We start from the raw sequence: 26794 nt of genomic DNA, 5'->3' as shown, positions 1-26794 counted from the left end.
TTTGACACGAGCAACAAGTAGCCCTCACAAGCGTCGAGGCGGAACACCCCTGCACGTGCTTCCTCTGCTCAATGGCGTGAACTATTGGGGGAGAGCTTTTGTTACAACATTCTGTAAAGGGTAATACGTGGAATATTGTGTTTTAACGCTTTGTAATTCAATAGTAGCCGTATAAAACAATCTTAAATCAATCAATTGCGATTTACATTTTAAATTATGTAAGATTTAGGATGCCTTGACTGTCAGTGAGGGCTTGTAGAAGCACCTACAACAACTGAAATAATAAAATATGTATTATTCGTTAAAATTACCTTGTTGGGACAACCATTCGAATGATGATCAGAATTAATATCATCATTTTTGATAGGTAGAAACACTTCTTTCCTTAAGCTCCCACACTGTTACTATTCGTTCGCAACGAAACCTTTATAGCCAAGAACGTTAGTGCTTCCAGCCCCCACCTTATAATAATAAAAAAAATCTTTAGCACATTTTAAATAGCCCCTTCTTTGTTACAGCGCCCCGCACCTCCTGCACCGGCGGCGCCCCCAACAACCTGCCCCCGCTGGGATTTCACAGCGTCCACGGAGAGAACATCAGGATATCGAGGGATGGATCTGTCGCCCGACGAGTCGAGAGCTTCTGCAAGGGCGTCGCGTTCAGCGCGAGACCGGTCAGGGTTAATGAGAAGGTGAGACACTTCTGATGCTGTTAAACACTCTGAAGACAACATCAAAATGTCAAACAATAGATCAGTAGCCAAGTGTGTGAAAACTTTTAGCAAGTGCGTCACGTTTAGTGCGAGGGTTAATAAGAAGATGGCATATATCCCAATTCTGTATAAAGCCACTAGCTTCTGCTCGCGACTTTGTCTGCATGGAATGATGATAATGATTAATAAAAAACTATCTTATGTCCTTTCCCGGGCCTCAATACCATATTTTATATAAATGAAAAGAAGTAACAGTCAGACAGACAGAGTTACTTTCGCATTTATAATATAACCTAGTAGGGATAGATCTTATTTCTGATGTCCTGAACTCCTGAAATATGTAGACTGCTTTCATAACCTCAATTCGACCCTTGAAGAGGAAGTGTTTTTCGGGTTATTGTTGAATAATTGCTAAAGGCACTATTTCTTTTTCCAGGTCTGCCTTCGCTTCGTCGAGATCTCCAACAGCTGGAGCGGCGTCATCCGCTTCGGCTTCACCACCCACGACCCCACGACCCTGTCCCACTCGCTCCCTAAATACGCCTGCCCCGACCTCACCAACAAACCAGGGAACTGGGCCAAGGCTTTAGGCGAGAGGTTCTGCGAAAAGGACAACATCTTGTACTACTACGTGAACTCCGCTGGAGATGTCCACTTCGGCGTCAATGGAGAAGATAAAGGGCTTTTCTTTACAGGAGTAGATACTCGCTCGCCGCTCTGGGCGCTAGTAGATGTATACGGAAACTGTACAGCAGTTCAATTCGCTGATCCGAGAGTCCCGAATCAAGTTAGAAGACCGAATCAAAGTCCTGTTGAAGAAGACAGGCTTATATCAGGAATGCGATCGCTGTCTGTCGAAGAGTCACTCCCGCAGCCTAGATACCAGAACCCATTAGTGCCTTTAAGCCTACACAGGACTAAAGGCAGGAACGTGCAGTTTATTAATGATAGAGGAGTCGCAGCTAGGATTGAGGCTGAGTTCTGCCAAGGATACGTGTTCACTGCGCGTCCTATGCGTCCAGGGCAAACTATCGTAGTCCAAATCCTGTCTACAGAAACCGCCTACGCCGGCAGCTTAGCTATCGGTCTGACCTCCTGCGATCCGGCGACATTAAGACCTTGTGATCTGCCTGATGACGCCGAACAGCTCCTAGATCGACCAGAGTATTGGGTAGTGCGTAGAGACGCCGCCAACGGTTTACGCAGAGGCGATGAGCTGGCTGTAACTTTAACTTTAGACGGTGAAGTCCGTGTTAGCAGGAATGGATCAAATCCTATCACAGTCATGCACGTAGATCATACCTTAAGATTATGGGCGTTTGTGGACATCTACGGGGCTACGCAGAAAGTAAGGATGCTGAGCTCTCAGACGGCTCAAACGCCGCCGCAGCAGCTGAGGGTCCTGGCGGGCTCAGCACAGCCGATACAGACTAGTGCAGGTGGAACTGTGCTGGTCGTGAGTCTGCCGCCGCAGAATGGTGCTCAGAATTTGGCCAATCAGCAGATGACGTTGGCCAGCGCGCATTATATTGAGGTGAGTTTAACTGAACCGTTTTCTGTCGAATTACGGAGTTTTAAGTTGAGTTCGAAAGTCATTTTCTCTATTCAAAACGGTCTTTACCCCGTATTTATAGTTAAAAGGTTTGCCCTCTGTAAATACGAATAGAAGAGCCAAGGTGATATCTTAAGTCTCTTTAAGATTTCCTAACAAAGTTAACAACTAATAACTGCTTTGATCATTTGGAAAGCGGCAATTAGGCCTATCCCGTCAGAACGTTCTTTATTTATTTTTTCTTTTCTTTCCAGCCAATCCAGTCATCCCAACTGTGCCTGAGCAGCCTCGCGGCCATGTCGCCGCCGGCGTGCCCGGCCGCGCCGCCCTACCCGCGCCGCGCGCCCGCCCCCGCGCCCGCCCCCGCCCCCGCCGCCGCCCCCGACGCCTGCTCCGCCACGCAGAACAGCTGCAACGAGCTCGTCAACATCCAGCCCGAGCGCGTGGAGCGACCCTCCACCTCTAGACAGCCCGCCCACCACCAGCCCATCTACTCCGTCATCGGCGAGGGGCAGAACCTCACCGGCACCGAGTGCACCATCTGCTACGAGAATCCTATAGACTCTGTGCTGTACATGTGCGGACATATGTGCATGTGCTACAGGTGCGCGGTTCAACAGTGGAGGGGCAAAGGTGGCGGCCAGTGTCCGCTCTGCAGAGCTCAGATCAAAGATGTAATTCGTACGTATAAGTCTTGATTTAATTTTACTTTTAGGGCGTACGGTGTTGCCAGGTGAGATTTAAAAAATGTTATAATTGTTGATTTGAACTGGCAATACTGTTTAATTATTGTACTTATTGATTCGGTTTAGAGATTGCCAAATATCACTTGACGTTATTTATTTTGACATTTGCATTTGGCCGCTCGAACTTATCTTTGGTGATTTGCCTGTTCAAATGTCAAGGATAAGTTCGAGCTGTCAATTTAAGTTAAGACACTGACACTTAGTTTAGTATATGACGTGACATTGATATGAGCACCTTATTTCGTCCACTTAAAGAAATTTTACATTGCTCCAAAATATTGAACTGTTTCGAATTTTGGAGTTCTGTTGTACACTATTTGGACTTATGATATATGACAAAAACTATTTATAATAATGGAAAACCTAATATATAACCTAAAATATGTAACTATTGGTATATTAGTTGCTTTATAAGGTCAAAATTATAATTTCGAATTGACATTAACTGTTTTGTTTTATGGCTATGAAAAATTTATGTAATGAATACTGGCAGTTTAGAAAAGAAATTATCGCCAGTATTTTTTAACCATCAACACTTTTTTTTCAATATTGGCAACTTAAAAACCTGACTGTCAGTTTGACAGCATTAAATGCAGTGTTCAATATGAACTCGCTTGCATTCAAAGAAGTTTCAGTTGCCATTTTGGAAATACTTGTTTACTGACTGACGAAGGTAGACTTTCACAAAAGGAATTTGAATGTAGTTAATTCAAATGAATGTATGGAATTCACATGTAATACCATATGGAGTCAATATAACAAAATATTTTTTAGCAATAATGTATAAAATTGACCAGGAATCTTAACATGACAAACAAGTTTTCAAAATAAAATTGAAAAGAATTAAAAATGCACAAATGCTACTACATCCATATTGATTTATACGCAATTTTTATATAGCATTACATGTGAATGATATAAATATGTATGTATGAAAGCAGTAGTAACGGCTAGGTATTATAATAAGCAGATAGGATTCCTAGCTTACAATATTCACTGTATATGCGTATACCGGAACGTACCATAATCAATGAAAAAAAAGCTATAAAATATGTGGCAACACTTTTGGTCAAAGTGTTCGACATATTTATATGTAACCAAATCTGTTAAGTAACGCAATGGATTTTTTAATTGAATAATTAGTTGATTTGATGAATAAAATGTCAATTCATGATCTTCCATAGACTATACCTTCATTTTTTTGATTGTGGTCCGTTTCGATGCACGCAAAAAAAACATGGCTACGAAAATACGTACGTCCATATTGATTATAAATTGATGATAGATGATAATCGCATTTAATGATTTTATGATCATATCATTGTTTCTATGTGTTACCGAGGTCATTCGCTTACATTTACTATAGTACAATAATTTCGTTTTACATTAGTGAATGTTGGGCTATGGCCTATGGGTAGGGAGTTCCTATTTACGGTTTTTTGGTAAATTTTCTCTTTGGTCGCTCGATTGATGCTTCAAAATGTCATTTTTAAAGTAAATACGAAGACTAACGTCAAAATGACATTTGAAGAGACCAAGCGCCATGACAGATAAGCGGAGTTGCCAGTAGATATAAAGCTACCGAGCATTATTGCCAGTGCTAAGCTGCTCGGGAAAATTTACCTAAAAAAACGTTTTCTTCGAGACAATAGTTAACCAGTAAGCTTTAAAAATCTCTATTGGTATCATTCCTTTCTTGCTCAAATATTTTTCTTCATGGCAATACTGAGTTGACATATCTAGACTTTGACATATCTATCCTTTTGAATTTGTACATATATTTAATAATCATTCCTTAGTGTGATTGTACTGAAAGTTACATTGGACTTTTGAATCATTAAAAATGCAATTTTTTAGTAGAATCACACTTAATTTTTAAATTACCATTAATTTTGTGTATACCAAACGTTTGCAGCCAGTTTTATATTTGATTTAATTTGTATGTTTAATTTATTTAATTAATATTTTAATCAGTGGAATTCTAAGTTTACAGAGACTGAATATGATAGTTTCTTGATAAAAATATCTCGAGTTGGTGGCAGACGCATGTAACACCCATGAAGCTATCCATAAGCTGCGATGACCACATTAATTTTGGTGAGATGGGGAGATATAATAAGTAAATGTTTAGCACAAAAAATACTGCCACTGCCTCAGATATTTTTGTATGGCAATACTATATTAAGACTACTGATTCTACATACCAAAACAGTGTGACCAGTTTTCGACTACAATATCACAGTTTCAAGCCAAATCTTTGTATAAGTTAGCATTATAATATGTAAATATTAATTGAGATTAAGATGTTTAGATGCTGGTACATGTCTGACTGATATTTTTCTCACTACTCTAATTTATTTTTCTGAAAAAATATTTTATTTTATTTGGCAACACTTTTGATCAGTACTACCAACTGAAAGTAACAAGTTTTCCTTCGAATAAGAGGTAGCCCACATACGAAGAAATCCAAATCACTATTTCTATAGTTTTGTGGAAAAGTTCTTCGAAAATCTGTTATTTTGTTCTGACAGATTTTCGTGGACATGACCCTGATTTCCGACGCGTCTGTATTGGCCATAAGGTTGTCAAAAATACTAGAAACTTTATTTATCTTCGATTATTTTAAGTTGTTAGGTCTTCTAAATTTCTTCATTTTTCTCTATTCATTTGGACATGTACCATCATCGCGCAACCAAGGTTTTCTGATGTACTAACTTCAAAATATCATTCGCTGTGTTGCTTTTAATGTGTGTCTCAAAACGAAGTGTTTTGCTTTTGCTATCCTGCTAGAGCGGAGATTTTTACTTGAGCCTCCGATTCCTATAAGATACTACATTCTTACGGTAGATGTCGCTATGCACCTCCCTACGGAAGATAAAGCCAGACCGAGCTAAGTTGGCAGCGATTTCGATAGCCCAGCCTGTGCAAGTGTTAAGCAAACGTCATAATTTCATAGAAGTTTGACTTTTAAAATAACACTTGCACTTTCTGGGCTGTCAAAATTGCTGCCAACTTATCTTGGTCCGACTCTATGGAGAAATTCGCACGCACGGTGAGCTGCGGTAACTCAGTTGCTTAACACATTCACCGCTGAGCTACGGTCATAGCGCTACGTCGTAACAGATAATATAGGTTCCCCGGTATGTAGAGGAAATGCTTCGTAGAGGCAAAACGACAACGTGTCGTGATTAGCGCTGAATGGGTTAAGATAGACCAAATGTTCCAAAAGGTCGCAAGTTCGAATCTTGCCCTAAGTGATGAATTTTTCCATTTTTCTTTAAATTTAAAAAAATATAGCTTTTTATTCCGACCTCATCTACCAGAAATCTCCAACTCTGAAGTATTGTGCAAAGGATTAACAATTTTACGTGACTTCCAAGAAAAGCCTTCAAGAACAAAAAGCTTACTCCCATCCTTTACATCACGTAATGCACTTGCAACATCTCTGGTGTCCATGAGCATCGGCAATTGCTTACCATCAGGCGATTGTCCTCAAAACAAGCAGTTATAATATGTGTGAAAGAAAGTTTTTTTGTTATTTTTGAAGTTTGGCCACCGGAGAACCTCGGTGTATGTGATATGATTATTTCTGCGGCTCACGTCTGTACAGCTGTCGTCTAGTCGTTAGTATATTTATTTACGTTCTTGCTACGATGTTGGTTAGATTAAGTTTTCGAATAAAAATGATTATTGAACACGTTTTTGTATTCCTTTCCTACCCAAAAAATTGGTAATATGAGGTTAGAGAAACACTGTCTTGTCCCGAGCTAAAATAAACTACGATTATCTTACACCACACCATATGCTGTTCTTTATAATGAATATCCTAACAGGCGGGTATACACATAAAACGGCCAGTGTAGACGTGCCTCGGCCGAGGCGGCGCGTGCGCTTACTCTGTGTGGATCCGGCTAACGATACAGAGGGCCTATCGCTAAATTTCGCTATCGGCCTCTTCTTGCACATGCGAGTGATGGAGAGGCAGAAAAATGAACAAAGTTGTTCGCGGTAGCACACAATAAATAATAGTACTACCATACAGAAAAGAAACTTCCTACAAAGCCGAAGTTTGACAGCGATTCAGGGACGAATCATGCTGTCCCATTCTAATGTCCCTTTCGGCCATTTAGGGTTGTCAAAATTCAAGTCATTATCTTATCTGTGGTTGTGCACGGAAAGGGACGTCAAGTTGTGCCACACGGTGCAAGTGTTGTTTTAAACGTCAAACGTCTATGAGATTATGACGTTTAAATAACACTTGCACCGTCTGGGCTATTAAAATCGCTGCCAACTTAGCTTAGTCTAACTCTATAACTTTTGGTAATGACACCAATTATTACTGTAGTCTGTTTAATTCTTCATGTATCGTATGAAGCTATTTAATATGTAAGTTATAAAACGTATAAATCTAAAAGTCTTAAATTAATAAATATTATAGGACATTATTACACAAATTGACTATGTCCCTCCCACAATAAGCTCAATAAGGCTTGTGTTCGAGTCTTGCGAGTCTTAACCGGTAACATTTGAAAAGCTGGCACTCCATTGGGCAAGCGCCTGTCAATAGTAACAATGTTGCCGGTTTAGTGTGGTACTTTCTACTTTTATCAGCTTTTATTTATTGTGTGCTACTTAAATACTCGAAAACACGCAATCGACAAAAAATAAGCATGATTTGACTCAGACATGAAATAAAAAGATTGATATTTTTTCTATAAATAAGAGATAAAGGTTAGAATATTTAAAGCCTCGGCGTATGTGATAAGTCGGGTCCACACAGAGCGAGCGAGCGAGCACGTACGTGCGAGGCAATTTCTCACGCATAAACCGGCCAGTGTAGACGTGCCTCGGCTTAGGCGGCGCGTGCGTTTTCCTCGCCCGAGCGCGGCGCCTCGGCCGAGGCACGTCTACACTGGATGGTTTGTGCGTGAGGAAATTGCCTCGCGCGTATGAACGCTCTGTGTGGACCCGGCTATACACCTACGATCCTGCCACAACAAGGCAGTCTCGAGGAAATACTCAAGCAATGGTTTGAAATCGCGATTTGAAAGTTTTCACAACTTTTTTGTCTGACATAAAGTATTGTAGAATTTGTAGATGCAAAAGGGACAAAATAAATGCAATAAATCATTGTCAGACATGAGATACGATACGATCGTGCTACCGAGCGTGATGTTGACAATTGTTGTAGTATAGAGATAGTATGCTTAAAAACTAGCTACTTCACAAAATACCGTGGAAAAATTAAAACCATACAAACATAAGTAATGAATCATTGAACACCGTTATTTGTAATATTTAACGAAATATCCGGAACTAACACATGAGTCATATTTAAAATGATTGTGAAATCGGGTAACATTATTTTATGACGTGCCACCCCACAAAATGTCAAACAATAGAAAAACCGTTCTAGGCTCAACTAACGTCAAAAACACACCTTTTTTATATAGTTAGCAGTAAAAAATAAACCCTATCATAATCCAATAGAGTCTATTATTGTTTGATAGATTGTAATGTTTGAGGTTAATGTTTGCATGATTAGTACCAACATAACAACTTAAAACGTAGCGTCTGATTGAACGAACGGAACGATTTGTTATTATTATAAGTGGGCATAACCTTTATTCTTTTTCGCTTTTATTTTAATCGAGAATCGGTGCAAATCCTTATTAATTAATTCTTTTTACTTACACTAAATGCTTCATTGACTAATTGTGCCGTATAAAGTGTGAGAAGGTATGTTTTTCATTCAATATAAAAGATATTATCGGTAAGAGATAATTAGATCAAGTACTACGCGTAGCTTTTTAGTGGCATGTGCAGTTATTTCATGTGATCCTCATTGTTTCGTACTTTTACAAATTATAGCGCCATTTTGTTGTTTCCGTAGCTTTTATATGCTATTTCGACGTTTATTTGATTTATGGAAGAATTCTCGACATTGAATGGTGTTTTTAATTTTTGATTTTGGAATCGTGAGTAGTGTTTTGTTTTTATCGGTCGTGAATTTTAGGATCGGCAAACACTGGAATTGTATGATATAAACATTTTAAGCTACTTGTAATGTTATTTGACTGAATATTTCATGAGTTATTGAACCCTGGTAAATCAATAAGTCAAACAATGTTAACTGTTATTTATACAAATCATATGTAAATTATGTTTCATCTTTACCATGTGGCATTTTTGTTACTAACCAGTTTTTACAATTTGCTTAATATAGTTTAAATTATACATGACATGGCATTTGTTTTATTAAATTGGTTTTTGTCATAGTTATTTACATTAATAGTAACATGGGGGTCTAATAATAAATAAATAAATTATATCTGTTGACTATAATCATTAGTACAAAATTTTGCTTAAATAAATTTTAACTTAACATTTAATTCAAATAAATGTAGCCAGCAATAGTGTTCAACCAATATCTTTGCAAACAAGTTTAAAAAAAATGTCTACAGTATAACTTAAAGCAAAAACATATAAATAATGTATATATTTTATGACAAATGACAAAAGCACTTGAAAATGCCAAAACTCCTAACTCCAAAGCGTTTTTGATTTTAATAACTTTTGTACAGCTGAAAAATTGTAATGGAAAGAGTTGAGATGTTAATAATTCAATTAGGGAACAACTAAAACTAGAACTAGGGAATTATGTTATTATTTATGTATTGAAATAGTCTAACTACTGAAAATAAATTATATACTGAAATAGATGTCTTAAACTAAAAAGTCAACAAGAACTCTGGTGGCAGACGGTGGCAGAAATCTATCATCATTTTCAGTTTACATTGGTAACATCCAGACCAGTATACCGGCCATGACAGTACCCATATTCACATCTTAAGTATATAAACAGAAAATTAAAAAAGTAAAAATTGTTTATTTCTTACCATCAGTATCCATAGTAAAGGTAATCTTTACTTTGGTTTTTTTTCATTTATTTTAAGAGTAAAGGTTAACATACAAAAAGAAAAAAAATGGTAATTTTTTTTAATTTAAAGGTGCATTAGCTAGGTATTTTGATGCGTAAATTAAGGAAACTAAAGGTAATTTTTTTATAGCCTTATATCACTTTAAAAAAAAACCTTAATCTACGATAACCGATTCTGTGCCTTTGAGCAAATTCCTCCCCCAATTTTCTCCACTCTTCCTTATAAATAGACCTTTCCAATTAGGAAGAGTGGGAAGGTCCATTTACTGCTGCTTAATCTACTGATTAATGTTAATGAATGACTGTTTGTTTCTCAATAGGCGTGTCCACACAGAGCGAGATGTGTGGACCCGGCTAATAAATAAAAAAAACAGACAAGCGTGAGTCGGACTCGCCCACCGAGGTTTCCATACTTTTTAGTATGTGTTGTTATAGCGGCAAGAGAAATACATCATCTGTGAAAATTTCAACTAGCTATCACGGTTCAGGTGACAGATGGACGCACAGACAGCAGAGTCTTAGTAATAGGGTCCCGTTTTACCCTTTGGGTACGGAACCCTAAAAAAGACATAAAACTACTTACAAATACTTTTGGACGACTTGTACTCTTAGCGCGCAGTCAAGACGCTCAGCCATACACCTCAGCATGCCGTTGCCTGCTGTTGCCTTGCTCTGAAGGGGCCCACTACCAGTTCGCCGGATGACATCAGCCTGTCTGTTATTTGGAAAAGCTGACAATCACGAATAACAGACAGGGCGATATCGGCGAACTGGTAATCAGAGGGCACCTTTCAGTGGCGGCGCGTCACAAACATTCGTAGGGAACCCGGAGTTAATTTTGCTTTCCTTTTCTCCATGAACCGATCGTGAAAGTACTCAACGGGCTGAAGTTTAGACAAGCCGGTGGGAATCGAGTTCTTTGAACGATCCGCCACTGGCACCTTTATACCTGTGTTAATAAAACATCATTCTCACTTAATTCTTTAAGGTGCTGACAATTTCAAGAGTAAACATACACAATTGTCTGTCTGAGACCTCTTCATAGTTCTTAGTTCTCTTCTTCTTCTTCTTCTAGTTCTTAGTTAGCCATTCTCTCGTCTTCCTTATAAGAGTAAGCTATGCCTTGCAGTTACTACTGCAGCTAAGTATGTTTTACGATTTAAAGTTACTAGTTTTTTTAAATAAAAAAAATGGTTTTTTAATCTTTTTCAATGCCGTGTCAAACACAAAAGCTGTCACTCGGATGCCATGTCGAAGTGTAAAAACTGAAATTGAACTTTATGTATATGCATTTAGGTCTATGTTGCTCTGTGGTCTGTGACGGATTAATCCGTCTTTGGCGTTGGACCTACAGTGCGGATAAATCAGTAATTGGTTAAAAAGGTTATAACAGTTGAGCTACTATTATTATATTCATCATTTAATAAATATAACTAAAAACCGAACAAGTGTGAGTCGGACTCGCCCACCGAGGGTTCCGTACTTTTTAGTATTTGTTGTTATAGCGGCAACAGAAATACATCATCTGTGAAAATTTCAACTGTCTAGCTATCACGGTTCATGAGATACAGCCTGGTGACAGACGGACGGACAGACAGCGGAGTCTTAGTAATAGGGTCCCGTTTTACCCTTTGGGTACGGAACCCTAAAAATGATAGCATCGTATTATTATTTTAGCATCGTTAATAAGAGCGTATTTGGCAACCCCCATAATATCTTTAGCATTTAAATAAAAATACACAAAGAAATTGTACATTTTCGGGTAGTTATAACATTTATTGGCTAGCCAACCAAATACAAAACCGCCTGGATCTGTCACTGAACAACCTGACTTTTTCAACTGGCTTAAGGAGCCATTTGAGGGTACATTTTGTTTATATTTACTTTAATACCTAAAGATACAGAGTATACAAAAAAAACACACTAACATAATAATTTATTATTAAAACTTCTAATTTGTTCCAGATGTTCTGCATCCAAGAAAAAGACTCTCACACGGACCCGTTCGCCACCACTGAAAAAGACCCGCTAGCAGCCCAGTCCTCCTCCGACGATGAACCAGCCCCGAAGCGCCTCAAAACCTTCACACCATCCCTCAACCTTCAAGTGTACCAAATACCTGCTTTCAACAAGGGTCTATCCATATTCCCGACCCCGGATGTGAAACTGCCAAAATTTGTGAACAATCCATTAAACTTGGCTAATCCTCTGGCGTTGCCAAGTATCCAGGCCAGTAATGTGGTCAAGTCGCTGCATAGTAGATATTCACTGCCGGCCAAGCTAAGCATAACGCCGGTGCAAACACCGAAGAGTTGTGATTCAGGTGGAATTGTCAGGTAAATATAGCCATTTTTTTTTTATTAATGCTATAAACATAGCAACAAGCGCTGGTGGCCTACTGGTAAGAGCGTGCCACTTGCAATCCGGAGGTCGCGGGTTCAAACCCTGGCTCGTACCAATGAGTTTTTCGGAACTTATGTACAAAATATCATTTGATATTTACCAGCCGCTTTTCGGTGAAGGAAAACATTGTGAGGATACCGGACTAATCCCAACAAGGCCTAGTTTACCCTCGGATTGGAAGGTCAGATGGCAGTCCCTTTCGTAAAAACTAGTGCCTACGCCAAATCTTGGGATTAGTTGTCAAGCGGACCCCAGGCTCCCATGAGCCGTGGCAAAATGCCGGGACAACGCGAAGAAAAATGATTAAAGCCCTAAAAATTAAATTAATCGCAGTTTCTTAACTGCTAAGCCAAAAATGGCTTGTTTACAGCCAAAGTATGGCTTAATTCACTATTTAGGTATGTTATAATATTGTACACATGCTACCGAGTTGCGTGATAATATTTAAAAACCTGACAAGTGCGAGTCGGACTCGTCCACCGAGGGTTCCGTACTTTTTATTATTTGTTGTTATAGCAGAAACAGAAATATATCATCTGTGAAAATTTCAACTGTCTATTACGGTTCATGAGATACAGCCTGGTGACAGACGGACGGACAGCGTCTTAGTAATAGAGTCCCGTTTTACCCTTTGGATACGAACCCTAAAAACAAAAAACGCAGCCAAATAACACTAGACCCTACCAACCACATGTCAAGCGTAAACTAAAGACATAATTACACAAATTGCCTAAGTCCCACAGTAAGCTCAATAAGTAAGGCCTGTGTTGAGGGTACTTAGACAACGATATATATAATATATAAATATTTATAAATACTTAAATACATAGAAAACACCCATGATTCAAGAACAAATATCCAAGCTCATCACACGAATAAATGCCCTTTATACCAGGATTTGAACCCGGGGACCATCGGCTTCATAGGCAGGGTCACTATCCACTAGGCCAAACTGGTCATCAAAATATGCACTTGGCAATACATATTCCTTTCTTCTATATTTCTTTTTTCTTTCTTTCATATTCTTTTCTTCTTTTTAAATTCCGTTGTCTGTGTTTTTCTTTTCATATTTATTTTTTTATTTAGGATCATCATTGGCCACAGCATCTTTGCAGATGATAGTTGCAGCGAATGAGGTATTTTGAGGAAGTAGTCTACAGCCTACATCGACTGCGATGACTGTATAGACCAATGGCCGATCGGCATTTCTTGCCGCATCGATCACAGATATGTCTTGACTCCTGGGGTGGTCCAGCAGCTCTGCAAGTTCGCTTTTGCTGGAGGTGGTCCATCCAGAGCTCGTCATGCTTTGCCATGCCTTCCCGCAGGTTACGACGCCACTCCGGTCTCATCTCCGCACGTTCTTCGCATTTTTTTTATTAAGGATATATTGTACAATTTTTTTTTTATACTACGTCGGTGGCAAACAAGCATACGGCACGCCTGATGGTAAGCAGTCTCCGTAGCCTTTGTACGCCTGCAACTCCAGAGGAGTTACATGCGCGTTGCCGACCCTAACCCCCCCCCCCCCCCCTTGTTGAGCTCCGATAACCTTACTCACCGGCAGGAACAACACTATGAGTAGGGTCTAGTGTTATTTGGCTGCGGTTTTCTGTAAGGTGGAGGTACTTCTAGAGTTGTGCCCGCTCGGTCTTTAAAAAGAGCGCTCCGATCTCGGTCAATCGGTCAAACGAACTAGTTCGCTCTTTTAGGTCCTTTAGTTCCTTTAGTTCAGGAGCAAATCTCGAGATCTGAATGAGTATGACTAGGTTATATCTTGCTCTCGCTCGCAAATAAACAGAGCGAGAGCGTGAGAGAGCGAATTTCTTGACCTTGACTCATTCCGATCATTCGCTCCCGACCGATTTGTTACTTGGTACTGAGGGCCTACCGCGAACCACGTTCGACGTGTTGCCTCTCTGTCGCACTTGTAAATTCGTACGTAAGTGTGACAGGGAGGCAACCCGTCGAACGTGGTTCGCGGTAGGCCCGCTGACATACCGACTACTGAACTAAAGGACCGAGACCGATTAAGAGCGCTTAAGATGAACTAGTTCCTTTCGGTCTGTGGTGGGATTTCATTCCTTTTAGTTCTTCGGTCCTGACCGACTCAAGCCTAGGTACTTCCCCAGTTGGGCTCTGCTCTAGATCTGGAATGACATCCACTGGCTGTGCCCTACCACACAAAGCGAGATGAAACTCACAATGCCCATACCTCTCTTTTCCAGGTATAAGAAGAATGGTGAGGTCGCCAAGAAAAGGGGCCCACCAAAAGGTTACAAGAGGAAACCTAAAGTCGATCTATCACAGAGTTTAAATAACGGAGCACTCTTACAGGTATTTAATTCATTGTTATCTACTATTAAGTAAATAATAAGTAGTAGATAGTTTTTTCTCTTTGAACAGTTAATACGATTAGCGACTACGACGTCAGGTTCTTTTTTTTTCTCAATAGCCGGGTCCACACAGGGCGAGAATACCCGCGAGGCAATTTCCTCACGCACAAACCGGTCAGTGTAGACGTGCCTCGGCCGAGACGGCGCGTGCGTTTTCCTCGCTCGAGCGCACGTCTACTCTGGCCGGTTTAAATAAAATAAAATAAATAAATATTATAGGACATTATTACACAAATTGACTAAGTCCCACAGTAAGCACACTAAGGCTTGTGTTGAGGGTACTTAGACAACGATATATATAATATATAAATATTTATAAATACTTAAATACATAGAAAACACCCATGACTCAGGAACAAATATCCATGCTCATCACACGAATAAATGCCCTTACCAGGATTTGAACCCGGGACCATCGGCTTCGTAGGCAGGGTCACTACCCACTAGGCCAAACCGGTCGTCTAAACCGCCGGCCGGCCGGTCGGTTTTTGCGTGAGGAAATTGCCTCGCGGGTTTGCTCGCTCTGTGTGGACCCGCCTATTAAAGAATAATTTGCAAATGCTATAAACTAAAATGTATGATTTCTATTAATAGTATTTGACATCTATACTGTGCCTACGTGTATTTCTGACTCTGATATCCTAATCTGTAATGCATTGTTATTGTTATGATTGTTTTATTATGTTTTTTGTTGATTTTATTGTGTACAGTCTTGACTGTAATATATATAATCATCATCATCATCAGGCCTTGTACATCTTTACAGATGATTTAAGCCTCATCTATGATCTAGCGACAGCGCCGCTCGTGGCTATACAAACCGATTCTCAGTTTATTTGCCATAAATGTGGGCGATTATGCCGTTCAAGAATCGGTTTGTATATATATAATACCTTGGTATTAAATATCGACATGGACAAAGAGCCAAAAATATGTATACACAACCTTATTGCCTCTATATTAAGGTCACGTCTGAAAATATCGTTACGAAAAATGTGCCAAATAATATATACACAATCTTAATATATGGGCAATAAAGTCGTGTATACATATTTTTGTTACTTTGTCCGTATCGATATATAATATCTTGACTGTACCATAGTATAGTATTTGAATGCATTTAACCTTTTGACCGCCAAAGACGTCATATGACGCGCGCGGCTACAGCCCAATATCAGCCTTCATGCATACCGATAAGGTTCACGATTACGCGCCGCGTGCGATAGGCGTGGCGTTCAAAGGTTAAGGAAGTTCTATAGAAAATAAATTGATTGATTGAATGTTTCAGGCACAAAACACGATCCTGACGAGTCTCCTGGCCGCCACCAACACCACACTGAGCGTGAGCCAGCCCAGGCCAGTGCCTGTAGCGCCCAAGGTCACTATAGTGCCCAAAGTTAAAGTTCCAGATGGTAAGTTACAATAGTATGAATAGTACATTATTGCAGAGGCCGGGAAACGGCAATTCGTGGATGAGTTTCGAATTGCTGTTCCTGCCGAGGCATATACAGGGCGTCCCAAGACTATGGGACATCAAGGAAAAGTACCTTAAATATTGTAGATAGGATATTTTGCTGAAAGAAGACTTTATTTTATTTTTAAGTCAGTGATTCTGCATGAGATACAGCCTGGTGACAGACGGACGGACGGACAGCGAAGTCTCAGTAATAGAGTACCGTTTGACCCTTTGGTTACGGAACCCTAATAAACATACAACCGAATTGAGAACCTTCTCCTTTTGAAATTTTGTTATCGGTTAAAAAAACACGGGTAGATTTGAGCCCATGCCTTTATGTTCCAGGCGTGGAGCTCGTAGAAATGACCTTGGACCCTGAAGACTGGTTTCCTGCGGAGCCCTACCGCATGTCGTTCAGCCGCAAGAAGAACCCCAAGTGGAAGACCTTCCCCTACAGATGTGAGCACTGCTTCAAGGTTAGTATTGAAAAAATAGTACTAAGAAATAAAAAAATAAGTAAAGGAGTGGTAACTCCATACATCAGTTTTACCAAAACGCGAGTTATTTCATAGTCGACATCTAGCGTCAAGTAGTGGATTTATCAGTACCGCTACTTGACACCAGATGTCACAAGTGTAGCGACTGACGAAAAATTTATTGTTTAAACAATTTACAATTAATATTACAAGCAGAAGGAGTTGAAAATAGATTTCCGGTTACTCTATAATATTAGCTGAAAATCGTTGAGCATTAGCCTTTTTGTTTGCCGCGATATATATTGTCGAGTAGCAGTAGTGAGAGTTCCGCTACTCGATGGTAGATGTCAACTGCGAATATAATAATCATTTTGGGACCAAAACTGATATACTCATACTCATTTATTCATAAAGTCAATTTACATGTCAAAATAAAATTACTACTAAATTAAAGTTAAAACTAACTTAAAATTAAAATAAAAATTAAAACAAAGCCTGTATGGAGTGAGCACTCTATTACTTCTTATTTCTCTATGGTACGGGTCAAATCTTGCAAGTTAAATTTGACTCGCTTCCCGGTTTCCGATTAAGCTGAAAATTTGCATACATATGTAACTTGGGTGACAATGCAATATTATGGTACCATCGAGCTGATCTGATGATGGAGACAGGAGGTGGCCATAGGAACTCCGTGTAAAACAATGCAACTTTATGGTGTTTAGGGTTTTTAGCATTGTCTCTATGAGTATTAGTTGCCCGTGGAAAGAAAAGTACAGTCAGCGATGAAAGCTTGTAATTGTTTGTTCCAGGGCTACCGAGTAGCCTCAACCCTCCTGCAGCACTCCGGCGAGCGCCACGGCTGCGTGCCCCGCGCGCTGGCCGTCCCGTGCCCGTGCTGCCCGCACGTCAGCCCGCGCAGGAAGCTGCACAAGAAGCATCTCGAGACGCACGAGGGCAAGAGACGGAGGATATTCTGTCTCTACTGCCTGCCACCTAGTGAGTCAAATAACATTCAAAGCGTTCAGTTTTACGCCCACAAATGGTCTCGCCAGAAGACCAGCGCTGATCTTCAGGTCAGCGTTATGCTGAGGCGAGCCCATTTCGTGGTAAACAATTTCAATATGTTATAATTTTTTTTTATGTAATATGTATATATTTCTATATGTAATTTAAGTTTTACCACGGAATAAAAGATTTATGATTATGAAAAACTGAAGTTGGGAATAAAAACTGCGAAAGGATATCTTTCAAATTCTTTGACGACCAGTCTGGCCTAGTGGGTACTGGGTAGTGAGTTGCTTATAAAGCGGATGGTCCCGGGTTCGAATCCCGGTAAGGGCATTTATGTGTGATTAACACAGATATTTGTTCCTTAGTCATGGGTGATTTCTATGTATTTAAGTATTTATATATTATATTGTTGTCTAAATATTCACAACACAAGCCTTATTGAGCTTACTGTGGGACTTAGTTAATTTGTGTAATATCCATAGGAATTTTCAACTATAATAAACACCCGCAAACCGGATTAAATAATTTGTGTAATATCCATAGGAATTTTCAACTATAATAAACACCCGCAAACCGGATTAAATAATTTGTGTAATATCCATAGGAATTTTCAACTATAATAAACACCCGCAAACCGGATTAAATAATTTGTGTAATATCCATAGGAATTTTCAACTATAATAAACACCCGCAAACCAGATTAAATTGCAAGTTAAATTACAAAATGTTTTTTGGTCATTAAAAAAAAGTTATCAAGATAGAGGTCTGATTTTATTTTTCCTGTAATTTTTATGACAATGTTATTATGAAAAATTTCTTAATTTTTCATTCGTAAACTTCGGAGATAGGGGGAGGAGGGGGGGGGAGAATGGTATTTTTTTTGCCAATGCTTTGGCAGAGGGGAAATAGTATGAATGCCGTCGCCCTTCCCTGTGTTGCCCGGAGATTAATATACATGAAATTATTTAAAAATATTTTTTATAATGTCAATATGCAGAGAGGAAAATGGGGACTAGGTTTGTTTGAAAAAGCGGCAGTCCCCTTTCCTCTTAAATTTTTATCTCATTGTTTCTAGGAGACCCATCAGAGCCCTACGTGAAAGAATCCGAGAAGTACCCGTTCGACAAGTTCCCACAATACTGGTACGCCTCCGAGGAGTCCCTCCGGCTGCACAAGAAGCGGAAACACCCGTACGCCGCCATGCTGCACTACAACTGGTTCAACACGTGGACCGACGCTATACCTAATAGCTAGTAAGTTTCATTTCTAACTTAGGGTTAGCCGAAGAATTCTACGACATAAACATCTGGCTGAATTGCTCACTGGATACAAGCGACGATAACGCATGGTGTAACAAAAACGTGAATACGCAACGTAATATGACATCTGTCAATTTTCAGAACGCCAGGGATATGGAAGGTAGAGGCAAGGAACAGAATCTCCTTAGGCAGAACTGTTGCAGAAGTGTCCAGCTGTCAGCTATAAATAATAGTTCCAAATCTCTCCAGAGTAGCGCTAGAGTAGCTAAGAACCTAGGCGTTATTGACGGAGTGAAGTGCGCTGTCTATGATTAGTTTTTTTTCTCAAGTATTCTAGGTATTGTAGCGCTACCTATTTATGGTTTGTTGTCGGACACTTTTTGGTATATGGAGATTCTGTTCCTTGCTTCTACCTTCCATAGCCAGGGAGGCGCCATAGTTTGGGCACAGAGCGTATATTTTATCAAAGATAATTTGAGTATTTGTAGCCATAGCGGCAGCATGTTTTCGAGTGATGATCTATTAGATGGCGCCACTTTTTGATATTTAACAAATTTAACACATAAGTGAAAGAATAAGGATCAAAGTCAAATGGCGTTCTAAAAGTTTTAATTATGTGTCGAAAGATGGCAGTAAATTTACTGTCGCTACAAAGTTTACTTTGACAATCCACATATTTCAAATTCTCCTTGATTTTACCTACAAAATCACGTTAAGGAACCTTTGAAATGATTAGTCTCAGAAATCAAGACGATTGGACCAAAAATGCAGAAGTTCAAGATGGCGACTACTTTCATTTTTAAAACTTTTTGCTTCTAGCACTTCTGGTCGATAGTATCTCACGCCCAGGCAGACCGTACGCTTGTTTGCCACTATGTTAGTTCAAAAGTGACAATTGTAGTCGCCTCTGGATCCAGTGTAGTAAGAAAGTATAAAATATGTCAATCGTAGAAATTTTCAGTAATTTAGTAGAATTTTAGTTGACAGCTGACAGCATTAGTATTCCTTATACTGGAATGGTAGATTTTAGTAGAATTTTTAGTTGTAATTATTTTATAATGGTTTTTACCGACAATCGTTTTTAACATTTATTTTTGGACTAAAATTGTCTAATCAGTGAATCAGAGCCATTTAATGGTCTTTATATTAATAAACTGGCAAATTTTGAATAAAAAAGTCAGTGTTTCGTTTTTTGTCACGTTTGTTCTGAGCAAGAATTAATTTATTTTTAATTTTAACATTAACTCTTGCGTTGGCAAATTTTAACGGAAGCTAGCAACACAGCTAAATAACTTTGTCGAAAAAATATATAATTAGTTAAAAAAAAAAAGCTTTAGAAGGCAGCTAAAATGCTACTTATTTAAAAGTAAATTAAGTATAAGTGTAGTGAACATTTTGATGAAGGAATAGAGAAATAGGCATAGAATGCTGACTCCAGCTCAGTTTTGTTACCATAAAGCTTATTATTTTCGTAGTCGACATCTAGCGTCAAGTAGTGGATTTATCAGTACCGCTGCTTGACACTAGATGTCACCAGTGTTACGACTGACGAAAACTGTATTGATATAAACTTTCTGGATTTTTACACGTTATTAAATTTACCTCCGACAAATAAAATAGGTAAATTTAAAACTCAATACGCGATTAATTCCCGTTTCTATAATTTAATAATGAAACTTGTATTGTTGAACAATTTACTACTAATAGTAAAAGGAGTTATAAAAAGACTTCCGGTTAATCCGGTTTTAATATTATCTGAATATTGTTGAGCATTAGACTTTTCGTTCGTCGCGACATCTATTGTCAAGTAGCAGTACTAATAAATCCGCTACTTGACGCTAGATGTCGACTAAGAAAATAATAAGCGTTTTGGTAAGAGTGAGCACTCTATAAGGTAGAAGTACTAGTGCTCGACGCTGCACTAGTCACCGACATGGGCACTTTATTTCATGGAAATATAGGTTAAATTTGAACAGCGAAGATTTTTCTGTAAACTAACTTAATCCTTGTCACTTTGACATAAAGTGCCCATGTCGAGTACTAGTGCAGCGTCGAGCACTCGTATTTTTACCTTACTTACTTATTTCTCTATGACAAAGGCAACCAATGTTACATCAAAGTTACAAAGATTTGATAAATTGAAGCGTTTTCAATGTACCCTGATTGCTAATTAGATATAACATTTCAAACTTCGCGTTTTTAAAACATTTTAAACCGGATCTATCGCAAACTTATTTTGTTACCTTTATTCTCAACGCTTCGACGCATGTTCAGTCAGCTGCAAAAATATGTATCGAGAGAATCGTCTCATAAATATGGTGCTACGCTCTTATTACACTGGAATAAGATGCTATGGGACATATTTTTGAGTAAGATGTGTACAACCATATTTTTACACTTGACTGTTCACTGGGCGTGGTCGCGGATAACTAAATAATAGTAAAAGGGAATACTGGACTTACTTTGCTCACTTCAATAGCAGAGTGAATAATCTCGCACGAGTCAATAATATCAAAGCGCGGCTGACCTAGAAATGCATGGTAGACATTATTTGTATATTTTTTGAACTATGTAGGAACCTAGGTGTAGTAAGATTGCCTTAGCATTGTGAAACTTGTAACATTTTGAAATATTTATTATACTTAAAGGCACTTTTTGTGTGAAGAAAGGCAGAATTTGTAGAAAATAGAACATTCTGGTGGGCAAAGTTGGAGTGATATCATAGAAATAGAAATGAGGTACTAGTAGTTACCACCAAACCGAGTCGGTGGTAACTAGTGGGATTTTTTTCCCAGTAATACCAGTGGTAAAAAGTGGGAAATAATAATCCCAGTAGTTACCACTGGTAACAACTTGGTGGTAACTAGAGGGAATAACCCCCTTTTGTGCATTCCGATAATGTCGCGCCGCAAATGATAGGCGCGGCGTTCAAAGGGTTATAAAATTCCAGATAACAAGATTTTGGACTGATAATTTTGAGCACTTCATCAATTTAGTAACTTCAGCTATGCAATGATTTTGATATGATCACAAAATATTTATTTTTATTACATACATGGAAAACCAACAGCTTTAAACATCTCTATAAGATATAATAGAAATACAGAGCCAAATACAGGTTCTCACTTATAAAAATTAAATATAACAAAGATCAAATATAATAACAATTCAGTTACAAACACAAGTATATATATGTACTATGATGCAAAGTCTGCGTTCCTTCTAAATACTACAATGTGCCTTCGATGTAAAATGACAACATTCCTCAGGCTTCTTATGATAAATGCCTTGTACTCGTATATCATACATGTAGTAGTCGTATGTGTATTGTACTTTTACATATAGTTCAGTGATGTAAAGTTAAATAGTGATTTGATTGTGTGTGTTAATTCCGCTAGTTTGGGGCCAAGTTGCCACTCTTAAAGGAACTTTAACGCGGGCTGTTTTAGCTCAAATGGGTAACGTTTATTACAAATAAAATCTGTTTCGAAGGAAAAAATATGAAAATAATTTAAGAAATTAAAAATACTATGAAATGAATAATTGTTAAAATAAGAATAGATTATTATGAGTGGGCAATGTTACCCTTTAGGGCTATAATAATCCGCGTTTACGGTACTTATGATAATTCCGATGTATCCAACCTCTCAAATGTATTGTATTATTGTATAGGTATTTTTGATAACTAACATAAGCAGCTTATATCAGCAAAGATTCATTGAATGTATAAGATGTGTAAAGTCTAAGAAAAATGCTTAATATTTGACAACCATGTAGGCGCAGTACCACATTATATGGTCACTCTGTCAAAAGTTGACGTTTGACAATTCAGTTAGGTACCACAAAACATGACGGTTTTTTGTTCGAACTTCAAAATGGCGAAGTCATGTCGAGAATATTTTTTATTGTTTATTGCGCATTAATGTTGTTTAATAATATATATATCTTATACCTATAAACGAGCAATTATTATATATTTCGGGGATCTCTGAAACGACTAACGATTTCGATGAAATTTGCTAAATGGGGGTTTTCTGGGGCGAAAAATCGATCTAGCTAGACCTTTCTATGGGAAAACTCACATTTTTGAGTTTTCATATGTTTTCGAAGAACAAAGCTCGGTCTCCCAGATATTGTTGTTTCAAGTGTTATATTATTGATCGGTAAATTTGCAGTAAACTAATGTGGAAGTGTGCAGCAAATAAAGAATTAATCTCGGAACGCGTTTAAACCATTCTTTAGTCCACACCCGGCATTCCATCGTGGCTATTTGCTACTAACTATAGCTTTACACATCTTATAAAATCAATGAATCTTTGGTAACAGTATTGAATTACACGCATTTACTTAGTATTATATTACAATACTAGAGCTTAAGTCTTCGCAGTAGAGACCAAAACCAAAACAGTATTATGTTCCACGACCATTTTAGAAATATCACTAGATTTAAATAGGTAAGTTTTATTTAATCTACTTATTATTTCTATATCATACAGGAAAATATGTTGCACCAGTGAAAAACAAAAAAAAAACAATACTTTATTATTTTTACACGAATCGTCATTAACTGAAAATATTTGAATGAATGTATTATAAACACTAAATTGGTTAATGTAGAAAACTGTTTATAATTATGAAAGTGAAGATTACCTAAAAATATGAAAGTTATAAAAAAACAACAATCATGAAAATTCAAATTTGGTGTATTTTTTACATACAGAAACAATAATATGTACAAAACTACCACTATTTAGTTTTTCTATATTGTAATTATTGAGATTATATTAAGACTTATTTTTACCAAGTGACAAGTATTGAAAATGAAATAAAACCTAGTATTTTTTTCGCAAACATTTTTATATTGTTCCAAGCTCTAACATATACTTTTGTTGTATGTTGAGCCTTGCTAATTATAGTTGGCGTTCTGTAAGAATATACTTTTGACAATTATGAATTGACCGTTACATATATGAATCTAAGACCTACCGTTTAACCGGTAGCATAAGCTTGAATATTCAGTATGTTACTTATGTCTGCCCATACGCTGAGGGGTGAATATGTATACTCTGTATCTTCAGGTATTTAAATAAAAGTAAACAAACAATTTGTACATTTTCGGGTAGTTATAACATTTATTGGTTAACCAACCAAATACAAAACAACCTGGATCTGTCATTGAACGACCTGACTTTAAGCTACATTATTTGATCATTTAATGTTTTCATCCACCCTCAACTGGCTTAAGGAGCCATTTGAGGGTAGATTACGTTTACTTTTATTTAAATACCTAAAGATACAGAGTATACATATTGTACGTACTGAAAAACCCACAAAAATTAGCTCTCATACGTTTCGGCGAATCATATGATTCAGAATGTCAAATTCTATGGAATAGCACATTTTTTCGCGATTTCAAAATCTGTTCGGTATGACCTACCCTTCAGACTATTATCAGATATAACAAATCACTGTATTTAACACCCAGTCTCGTGTACCTGCTCGGCTGGTTCTCTGTTCGTAGTCGCTTTTCTTTACAAAGCGGGAAAACGCTGGGATCGGCTACGAGCGTAGCGCTACGAAAACGTTGGCAGTGCATACTATAAGCGTCAAATCCTGTCTATTATATATATATATATATATAATAGACAGGACTCCGACTAAGTATAACATTAAAAAAGACTTACAGACGCTCTCAAAATGCGGGTTAGAAGTTTAAAAACACGTCGTTCATTTAGGCAATACAATTGCGATGTAAAAAACGGGTTATTCCCACTAGTTACCAACAAGTTGTTATAATTGAGAAGTTTTTTCTCACTTCTCACCAAAGTGGTGGACTGGGAATTATTTTACTCAGTTGTAACTTGGTGGTAACCAGTGGGAATAAAACGGCACATGACATCTATAAGCTATGTAAGTCTTGGACCTATTACCACGTATATCATCAATATCACAATTGTATTACCTAAATCTAAATGAACGACAGATCTTGTAAATAAAATAATTTTAGATATGATTTTAGCTAAGTTTAAACCTGTATATATTTAGTATGAGCCATTTTAATAATAAGTTGTCGCATGGATCAAACTATTTATGATTTTATAGAATTTGTTTCATGAAATCTATTTTTAAACCTTTGGCCGCCAAAGACGTCAATTGACGCGCGCGGGCTGCAGTCCAATTTCAACCTTCGTGCATTCCGACTAGGTTCATGATGACGCGCTGCACACGATAGACGTGGCGTTCAAAGGTGTGTCTATATTCAAGCAATATAATGCCTGTATTTATGTAATAGCATAAGTAACGCCTGTGTAGACGTGCCTTACGTCTATTGACTGATAAACACCACACATAAAGTGAAATATACATAACTGTAAAAAAAACTTCTGAAAAGTTACCTGTCAAAAATAACTGTCATTCTTGAAATATATTGAAAACCTAGAGCTATATAAACATGTAGCTAAAGCAGAGATGCTTTACACATAGATGTTTGTACAATGCCCACCTGTTGCTATCTCTATTGCACGCGAATATTAAAATTATATTGCTGTCCCGCCCATGATGTCGGTTGTTAATGTCATTGTGCGAACTTGACAGCAATATACATAATGCGCGTGCAATAGAGATAGCAATAGGCGGTCAATGTACCAAAATCTATGTGGAAAGCATTTTTTCTTTACTATGTAGCTGCTTCGAAGGCAACTTGACCACAACATTAAGGTATTGTCTCAATTTTTTTTATGTAACAAAAGCAGTACACATACTTAGTAATTCTGGCATAAATACTTTGCCCGCATGGCAAAGTTACCCTCATTCAATGGGCAATGTTGCCTAGTTATAGAATAGACATATGTAATACTCTGCATGGATTACATTTTGTACAAGTAATTTTGTAAATAAACAGTATTTTAATATAAGAGTTGTTTTCTTTAACCGTTAACGCCAAAGACGTCAACAGACGCCCGTAGCCCGCAGCTTCAGTCCAATATGAACACGAAATTGAAGGACCCGTGCGCAATCGCCTTATCATACAAACTTAGTCCTCATTTTCGTCTCTGAAAATATTTTAACACAATTTCTTGTATGTCAATCACAGCTATGCCCCACGTTCGTATTTTTAATTATTATACGAGTTAGGAGCATTTAAAAATTTGTATTAAATCTGTTTTTCGCTCCTAATTTTTTCAAATAATCAAAAAATCGAAAAAAGACAAACGTAGGGGCAGACCTATGTCAATATCCAGAGAGGAAAATGGGGACTACGTTTGTATGGAGGAGCGGCCGTCCTCTTTCCTCTTAACCCATTCATGGCCACATACAAAGCGTTTTTAACTAAAACGTATAACTGCCTGCTTCGTAGACATATGTAGTTTGTATAAGTAGCGCCAGGCCACGGTGACCCATACCTTGAGCCATGTCAATAACTTCTGAGCGACCGAGGGGGTGGGCAGGTTTCGGATACATACATCTGCGAAGAAATTCAAAGGTGTATGTGAAGTCCCCAATCCGCATTGGGCTAGCGTGGGGACATGGTTGGGACTATAGCCCAAGCCCTCTCGCGCATGAGAGAAGGCCTGTGTCCAGCAGTGGGACGTATATAGGCTCAATTATTATACTGTTTGCTTGCAATGCTGTATCTATAATTTCAGTATATTTACTATATTGCACTGATAGTAATAGACCCAGTTTTCATTAAAAAAAATGTGTTTATAATTTTATCGTAATATACCTTTTAAAAATGGTTGTTAGCTTATATGATATTTATATATATAATTAGAATTTATTCAGGACTCACATGCGAGTCACTGGCCCTGACACCCGTAAGCAGAGTCTGGCCCTGATTGCC

The 26794-nt window shown here is 38.1% G+C and overlaps 2 protein-coding genes across 4 annotated transcripts in view; both read left to right on the top strand.

Moving 5' to 3' along the window:
- The window catches only part of LOC133531466 (protein neuralized), a 58419-nt gene extending 51712 nt beyond the window's left edge, over positions 1-6707 (top strand). For all 3 annotated transcript variants that reach the window (XM_061869706.1, XM_061869705.1, XM_061869707.1), the window contains exons 2-4: positions 519-691; positions 1149-2246; positions 2519-6707. In XM_061869706.1, the coding sequence (XP_061725690.1) occupies positions 519-691; positions 1149-2246; positions 2519-2962 (1715 nt within the window). In that variant the 3' untranslated portion in view covers positions 2963-6707. The remainder of the gene's footprint in view (positions 1-518; positions 692-1148; positions 2247-2518) is intronic.
- A 112-nt stretch (positions 6708-6819) lies between these two features.
- LOC133531473 (uncharacterized) lies at positions 6820-19975 on the top strand. The gene is made up of 7 exons (XM_061869718.1): positions 6820-8749; positions 11916-12286; positions 14582-14690; positions 16038-16161; positions 16551-16681; positions 17491-17677; positions 18768-19975. Exons 2-7 carry the CDS (start codon positions 11916-11918, stop codon positions 18944-18946), a joined length of 1101 nt encoding a protein of 366 aa, XP_061725702.1. The 5' UTR covers positions 6820-8749; the 3' UTR covers positions 18947-19975.
- The last annotated feature ends 6819 nt before the right edge of the window (positions 19976-26794 follow it).

This window comes from Cydia pomonella, chromosome 25 (genome assembly GCF_033807575.1).
Source record: "Cydia pomonella isolate Wapato2018A chromosome 25, ilCydPomo1, whole genome shotgun sequence".
Taxonomy (NCBI): domain Eukaryota; kingdom Metazoa; phylum Arthropoda; class Insecta; order Lepidoptera; family Tortricidae; genus Cydia; species Cydia pomonella.
Note: the sequence above shows the minus strand (reverse complement) of the source record. Positions and strands in the feature narration are given on the sequence as shown.

What these genes read in the sequence shown, in the direction of transcription:
- LOC133531473 (XM_061869718.1), top strand. Translation starts at nt 11,916, where the DNA reads ATGTTCTGCATCCAAGAAAAAGACTCTCACACGGACCCGTTCGCCACC. An exon ending in ATAACGGAGCACTCTTACAG is followed by an intron (nt 14,691 to 16,037) that starts GTATTTAATTCA and finishes TGAATGTTTCAG; the next exon opens with GCACAAAACACGATCCTGAC. An exon ending in GATGTGAGCACTGCTTCAAG is followed by an intron (nt 16,682 to 17,490) that starts GTTAGTATTGAA and finishes TGTTTGTTCCAG; the next exon opens with GGCTACCGAGTAGCCTCAAC.